The sequence below is a fragment of the Ambystoma mexicanum genome, chromosome 2p (genome assembly GCF_040938575.1).
Source record: "Ambystoma mexicanum isolate Mex_15411 chromosome 2p, UKY_AmexF1_1, whole genome shotgun sequence".
Classification (NCBI taxonomy): Eukaryota; Metazoa; Chordata; class Amphibia; order Caudata; family Ambystomatidae; genus Ambystoma; species Ambystoma mexicanum.
The window spans coordinates 1,096,891,062-1,096,899,009 of NC_090923.1; the positions used below are offsets into that span (position 1 = coordinate 1,096,891,062).

The 7,948-nt window shown below is 48.9% G+C and overlaps 1 protein-coding gene across 3 annotated transcripts in view; it reads left to right on the forward strand.

The window, feature by feature from the left end:
• The window catches only part of LOC138567154 (prospero homeobox protein 1-like), a 109,369-nt gene extending 102,395 nt beyond the window's left edge, over positions 1–6,974 (forward strand). For 2 of the 3 annotated variants that reach the window (XM_069645089.1, XM_069645090.1), the window contains exons 3-5: positions 2,200–2,307; positions 5,284–5,478; positions 5,949–6,974. In XM_069645089.1, the coding sequence (XP_069501190.1) occupies positions 2,200–2,307; positions 5,284–5,478; positions 5,949–6,134 (489 nt within the window). In that variant the 3' untranslated portion in view covers positions 6,135–6,974. The remainder of the gene's footprint in view (positions 1–2,199; positions 2,308–5,283; positions 5,479–5,948) is intronic. The other variant, XM_069645091.1, reaches the window with a different exon arrangement.
• The last annotated feature ends 974 nt before the right edge of the window (positions 6,975–7,948 follow it).

Below are 7,948 nucleotides of genomic sequence, written 5' to 3' on the forward strand. Positions count from 1 at the left end.
TGAAAATGAAAAAAAACCACAAGGGAAACAAAAATACAATGTGGGGAAAGAGAAAAGGAAAACAAAGGGAAAAACAAATAAACAAATAATACATATGCCAGTACTCGGTTCATATTCATTGTTGTAGGCAAACCAAAAGTTTATTATATGCAAACTACCCTATCCCAATCCATATACAAATGGAGAAAACTAATGTAGGAGGCATTTCGCCCAATTATTGGAAGTCCTGATTCACACATAGGGTAAAGCGAAACCAAAAAACAGATACATTGTAAATCATGTTATCACAGACTCGGTTCTTATAGGATTGGTTATTGTCGGGCCTCAATGCAAGAAGTGGCACCACCAAGTACATTGTGTATGCTGTTCTTTGCTTCTATCAAAAAGTGTATGTAGGCAGTACGATACACGTCAGCTTCGTAGAAGGGTACGCGAGCACCTCTCACCTGAACAGCCAGGACCCAAAGTTACCATTTGCGGTGCATTGGCAGACTTAATGCAGCACTCCACTGCTAAAGGCGGCACATTGAGTCCCACTACTCTCGGATCAGCATTTTGTAAATAATGGACCTTTTTTGTTTGCGGATTTAATCCTCCTTAATTTATCGACCTTATGAAAGGATGAAAGGCTGCGGCAGCCCAGCCACGTTTCAGACCCGAGTTCACGGAGATCAAGCAGCCTGTGGCCCTTGTTTATCTTGCTGCAATCATTTACCTAACGGTCACCCTCGCTCCCGGGGTAAGGAGACCTGTGTTGACTTTTGGTGTCTGAGCAATGTCACGCTGCTGTCAAAAAAGGATGACGCTTCTGGGGGATTTGCATTTAATACAGCGCTCTTTAACCCTTCCCGAATAAAGGAGTCAGAGCCCATTAGAGAACACACAGTAACCTTTATAACCAATAACACCATTTCTTTGGAAAACAGCTGCTCTTTCCGCCTTGTTCCCAGGCTCTCCCAACAACTTTTCAAACCAAACATCTCGGGCACCGCCATTCTCTGAACATTAAGGTGTACACATGTGTTTCCAGCATTATCATGATGTTCCCCTACAAAAGGGCTGTGCGACCTGTGGCTCTCCAGATATTTTGGGCTACGACTCCCATGACCCCACCTCGAACTATGCTTGGTTGGGCTGTGGGCTGATGGGAGTTGGCAGCCAAAGCATCTAGTCACAAGGCCATAATTGCAAATATTGGAAGTAGGGAGGTAGGGCGAAGACACTCCCTTTCTCACGTGGTGGTAGGAATTACTTTTTCTAATAACCACTCTGCTCTGTGTCAATGATCTGTTATCAATTGGCATTATGAACTTAGATAGTCCCCGCTGTGCCTCCCCACAGAGGGCCACTGTTGTTGTGCAGGGGTCGGTGGGGGGGAGCTCGTGGGGCTGCTGTTTGGCACTGTTACAATCGAGGTTGCACCCCCATACCAGCCCCCTTTCTACCTACCTGTGCCTGTGGGTCCATCCCATGGCGCACCACACTTTGTGCGGTGTCCTGGAGATTCTAAAGGCTTCTCTGGATTTCTGTATTAAAAGAACACCCGCCCATTCATGGACAGAACCCCCTGTGATTTATTTATTTATTTATTTTAAAGTGCGCGCCTCACCCTTAGGTATCTGGGATGAGTAGAAATGAAGCATGAAGCTCAGTAGAACACCCGTGGAACTCCGCGGGGTTCCTCAAGGAATCTCCACCATCCTAGGCAGAAATGTCTGGTAGAGTTCATCGGAAGGGCCTGCATGGTCCATACGGCCGCTACACCAGAAAAGAGCTATGAATCGGAGGGAGGGGCCTAGGTTGGCGGGTGATTTTGTGACTAGAACCCTTCAGTTCATCTTTAAACAGCGGGGCATTTTACGGTACCCTATGAAAGGCCCTGAATCCCAAGGGTTCTGTAAATGTCCAAGAGAAGACGTTCACTCCACACAACGTGTTCTGTCCAAAGGCTGTTGTAACCGTACAGCGGCACTTGGGTAGTGCATGGGCCCTGCACTTACTTTTCAGTGAGTGGACCGTGTGCATAAGATGTTCCCGTTTCTTCCTCCTGAAATGACATGACCCACTCTCCCAACAAACCCCAATCCCTGCCTTAGTGTTTGTCCTGAGTCCATTTCACGTGCCTACTCAGGCTTTGCCGCAGGTGCCCGCCTTTCAGGGCCAGGCCAGGCTAGTTCAAAGTTTCCTTAACTCTGCTACTCCCAGGAAGGCTTGACTCCCGGGCACTTGAAGAAGGCCAAGCTCATGTTCTTCTACTGCCGCTACCCCAGCTCCACCACCCTGAAGACCTACTTCAACGATGTCAAGGTGAGTGTGCAATGGTGACTTAGTCTGTTCAGGTGCGTTCTTAGTACAGTTACTCTCATGGCAGCCAGGAAAGCATGCTGCAGCCAATAGCTGTACCCGAGAAGAAGAGCATGAGCCCTGCAGCTATTGCCAATTCATTGATGGGAATTTATGAGCAATGGGTGGCTACATAGAGAGACGCAGATTTAGACAGGGAGTGTTAGCGCTTTGGAATGTGCCATGGCGTGGAGGCTCTCCAGAAAATCTGAAATGTCTCCGTGTTGATCATTCTTTTTCTTTCTAAGATTTGTATGGCAAAGTTGTGCATTATGTGTTTAAGTTTAATTCTGAGTTGGTATTAGGAGCAACAGGGACAGTAGAAGTAGAAGCTTTAGCTGAGACAACACCCTTTGTGGCCACTGTTGATTAGATGCCGCCTAAAGTCCTACTTGAAATACCCTTGCCTCACCTACAAGTAGCCCAGGCCGAACTCAAGGCATCACTCCACCAGAGGTGATGGGCATGCAAGGTTCATAAGCACACATTCAAAACAATTCATTTATTTTACTGAATTAGCAGTGATTTTAACTGTTCTTTCTTCTCCTAAATTCTATCAAGAACATAGTGGCTTGTTTCACTTTATTCAGTGATGAATGCTCCCCTAGCTCTGCCTGTAGCAAAACAAAAGAGGCGTTGCTGGAGCTGGAGGGTTTAGAATGAATCTTAACCTCTGGAATTGCTCTGGGCAACTCTCCAGACCACTGCTCCTTGTCTGCCAAGCCTTTACAAAAGGGGAAAGAGCATATGCAAATCAGGCTTGCTCCCACCCCCAAAGGGGCAGTCCAGCCCAAACTACTTGGTGAAGTCCCTTCTGCACGAGATCACAAGCCTCTCCAGACATATTCTCGCCGGGATTGCAACAAAAAGATCGTATCTAAAATGCTAAATGCACGTTTAGAGCGCATTCGGCATAGTAGATACGATCTAAGCCCATAATACCGAACAGGGGTGCGGGGGGTGTTCCCCCGCACCTCCAGTTCGGTATTATGGGCTGCAGGGGTGTCCCCTGCATACATAATAGGCAGTGCGGAGGACAAACGGACAAAATCCTAAAAGACAGAACTACAAAATGCAGGCTAGTGGAGTCTGTGATTTTGTTCGGTCTTTTGGGATAAAATATAATAACCTACATCCGTTCCGGCCTCAGCGAGCATTATCAGTGAGGAGTAGCTTGGGACTCTAAACCTTCCAGCCAGCACCCCTTTTGTTTTGCTATAGTCACCCCAAGTGGGATGGGGAGGCCCAGACATGGGCCTCTATGCTTGGCATAGAGACCCAAACTACTGCTCACTGATGAGGCCCAACAAGGTTTAAACATGTTTGGTTAACCCTGCACGCCCTTGTCATCGCCAATGTGATGTTCCAGGAGCATCCATGCGGCCGCCTCACGTCTAAAACCCCGAGCAGTAACAGCTAGGTCATTAGCTCACATTCCTTCCAAGCTTCACTGTCGCAATCCTCGTGTGGCGCCTACAAACTGGGCAAGCAAGTGCCTCCCATGGCTTCCCGAATTGCCACTCCAGACTGGACAGATCATTCACTGGTCCCAGAGAGACCTGCCAAAATTCCTCTTCTCCATGCATCGCCTCAGCCAAAGCCATGCATTGAAAGGAGGAAAATGGACGTCCTATCCCCACTGACCCAGAACCACACCACTGCCAAGGGGCCAGATATCCTTGTTTCTTCCAGACGAGTGGCAGATGACCCAGCTTGTTGGGTTGCGATGGCATTGAACCAGAGATTCAATCACTCCCTGCCATCTGTTCCGGGGTTCACCCTTTGCCATCTCAATGCTTCTGGAAACAGCAGCTATTCAGGTTGTTTCTCAAGCCAAGATGAACCAGAGATTCAATCACTCCCTGCCATCTGTTCCGGGGTTCACCCTTTGCCATCTCAATGCTTCTGGAAACAGCAGCTATTCAGGTTGTTTCTCAAGCCAAGATGAACCAGAGATTCAATCACTCCCTGCCATCTGTTCCGGGGTTCACCCTTTGCCATCTCAATGCTTCTGGAAACAGCAGCTATTCAGGTTGTTTCTCAAGCCAAGATGAACCAGAGATTCAATCACTCCCTGCCATCTGTTCCGGGGTTCACCCTTTGCCATCTCAATGCTTCTGGAAACAGCAGCTATTCAGGTTGTTTCTCAAGCCAAGATGAACCAGAGCTTCTACTTCCACTTTTCGCAGTGAAGCTCCGATTACCATCCCAGACCGTTACCTGGTGCGGGAGCAAGGGCACCATCTGCGGATTGCAGTGCTGTGTTGTGTTTGTGAAGCACCTGTGTAGGCTGCACCTCACACCTTTCGTGAGCGCTGATGCAAGCTCCAAAGTAGGAGTCCTGGTCTACTAAGCATTGATCAGGAGTATTTCTGGCCAAAAGTCTGCGATTGTTTCCGTGTTCGCTCCCTCTCCCCTTTGGGGGTTTCGGAAATGTTCAAAGTAATCCAGAGGAAGAGGCTGTGGTGTAGAAGTAAGCACATGCGGGTTACCATAGAGACTACCACACTATAGTATCAAGCCCTCGCCTCCATTTGACTTGCCAACTAGCCCAAATCAGTGGCGTTTGTATTGCCACTATGAAGCAGATGGAGAATGGTCTTGGAATCCAGAGGGAATGTGGAGGGGCAGGTTTGACTCCGCGGCAATACGCAGCATCCACGGCTTCCACATGTTGGAATTGCCTTTGTGCTGCGCAAAAAGTGCTCCATTGTCTGTCTACCTTTACATGCGCCCTCAGACCAGAGGAAGAGGGCGCTAGGGCAAGAAGTGCACACATGAGTGCAGTGTCTAACTTGCACTCTATGCATCGTGTTCTTAGTGCAGGGACTTGAGTCCCATGTGTGACCTGTGGGCTTTGGGAGTTATTGGATGTGCCCTCTAGGTTAAGGTTACAGATGCATCCTCTGGACTTACCCGTCTGCTCTTCCCTCTCCGTAGTTCAACCGCTCCATCACCTCGCAGCTGATCAAGTGGTTCAGCAACTTCCGTGAGTTCTTCTACATCCAGATGGAGAAATTCTCCCGCCAGGCAGTCACCGAAGGGGTGACCGGCGCAGACAGGCTGGCTGTGACCCGGGACTCGGAGCTGGCTCGGATACTCAACCAACACTACAACAAATCCAGCGACTATGAGGTGAGCGGACTCTGCTGATCTACTTGTTCCCTAGAGATCCTGCTGAGAGACAATGTTCAAATCAGGTGACGGGCCACCAAGAGGCCAGGGAGAAGAGCCAGCTTTCTCTCAGCAACTATACCAAGCCACTCTGGGAATGGTGATAAGCTAAAGCTAATTGCACAGAAAGCCTTCAGTGCCATTTAGTGGCTTTGGGATTCTTTGCAGAGAACCTTTAGGAAAACCTACTGATAATGTCGTGAACAATATGTCGCCTTGTGCGCCTTTCATCTTCTCAGAGAACTTGTTATCCTCGCTCTGCCTAGGTCTGAACATGTGCGTTCCTGTTTAAAAGTGCCAAAACCTCGAAATAGGAATAATGTGTTATAGAAATGCCGTATTTTGCATATATGTTGCAGTTTCAGTAGGGCACAGCTTATGCATTTTATTGTAGTATAACTTGACATCATTTTGTGGGTTTTTTCTTCTAGATTCCAGCCAAGTTCCTTGAGGTGTCCCAGATCACCCTGCGGGAGTTTTTCAGTGCTGTGGTCACAGGGAAAGACGTCGACCCTTCATGGAAGAAGGCCATCTACAAGGTTATCTGCAAGCTGGACAGCGACATCCCCGAGGCCTTCAAATCCCCCAACTGTTTACTGGAACCAATGAACGCGTGAGGCCGAGGGACTGGCAACGGACCCCCGGGGTTAGGTGGGAGGTGGACCTCCAGCAGCTCGCCCCCCCCCCCCCGTCAGCCGAGTCAGACGGGCAACACACAGGCCTGGGCAACAACACAAACAAGGAGCCCACTTTTGTTGATTGCTTTTCCTGACTTTTTCGCAACAATCTGAGTAGTGCCTGGAAGCAATTCTTGGTGAACATTCATGGCATATGGTGCATTTCATAGCACACTGACCCAGTAACATGTGGTGCAAACGACCAATTTTGTGGTTCATTGAGTCATCATATTGGACCACATTGGCCAAGATCAAACCGCCCCCATTTGGCCTGCCTGGCTCAGGCATTGCGCGGTTGCCTAGTCCCCAGCTTGCTGGTTACCTTTTAGAGTTGGCATGAACCAAGTCTGTTTTTGTAGGGAGGAAAGAAGTTGTGAAGTGCTCTCTCTGCTGTGGGAACCACCGGTCCCTGTTAGAATGAATCTACTCGTAGGCCGGCTACCATTTTGCTGCTGACATTTGTCCTGCTGGGCTGCGCACTTAATCAAAACTCAGGTCTAGTCAAAAATTGCACAATGCTCTGAGCCCTTGCAAGGGCTTTTAGACTCCTCCCGCCACCAAACTGGTGCAGTTGCTTGCTTTCTCGTTTGTTTCATACATTAAAAACGTACGTTGCCAGAGAGGAGGAAGCATGGGGGGCGGGCTCATCCAAACGCAGCAGATTTTTGCAATAGAGTGCAAGTTTTTAAAAATGCGTTTATTTAATTTCCAAGATGTTTGGATTACTTTGGTCCCATTTGTAATTATTTGAATAAATCAACATGATTTTTGAGGTGGAAAGGTTTCTCAGAGTATTATTTCAAGGGCTGCTAAAAATGGGGCGAGATGGAAATACATATTCAGACAACAGTTGAATAGGCCTGCCTCTCTTTGGCAACAATACCTCCAATTCACGTGATGCTTGGAGGGCGCTGCTGGCGCTGTACTGTTGCAGCACAGTTGCTGTTGAGATGATTTCCACAGTAGGTGCACCCTGGCCCACCTGTGGTGGTTCTACAGGGGAAGTGGACGGCGCGGGAGCATTTTGGGGTGCTGTGCTGGGCTCAGCTGTCTTCTGCCATGGAGGGTAGCTTAATTCTGCCTCTGGAAAGGAAGTAGGTGGCTTCTGTGGAAAGGGTTAGCGGGCTGCCCATGAGGTGTGCTGCTCTGGTGGAGTGAGAGATTGGGCTGGTTGATGGTGCATGAAGTGGCCCAACTGAACTGTGTTCGGTGCCCGGCGTGGTGACTGTGCGTGCAAGTGCACTCCTAGGATGGTGCTGGTCCTTGCTAACCTTCTTGACACTGGCGCTCTTAGTGGTGTCATGTTTGGATGAGCACTAAGGCTAAATCGGCTGGTGTGTGTGCCCTCGTTATAGTCATGGGACCACTGATCAGTGAAGAAGGGTGACGTGGGTCTGGATGCCTCGATTGTTAGGAGTTGAATATCTCAACATTGTGAAGGAGCAGCGGCTGCAGCAGAAGCTGAACCACTTTATGGGCGCTAGAGGGAAACCTTTAGATCGCCCCAGCAACCGTGTGAGGATGCAGCAAAGACCACTCCTGAGGAAAGAACGATTGGATCAACTCTTGGAGGCTATAAAGGACTCCTGATCTTCTCTGGAAAATGAGATACAGTAAGTGGTTTTCGAGGTGTCGATGGCGAGGGTGGACCTGAAGAAGGTGAATGAGAGGGTTGCCGAGGTTGAGCAGAGAGGGAGTGAGGTGGAAGACGTGTTGTCTGCTTTGCAATCCAGAGTAAATGCTCTGGTCTCTGC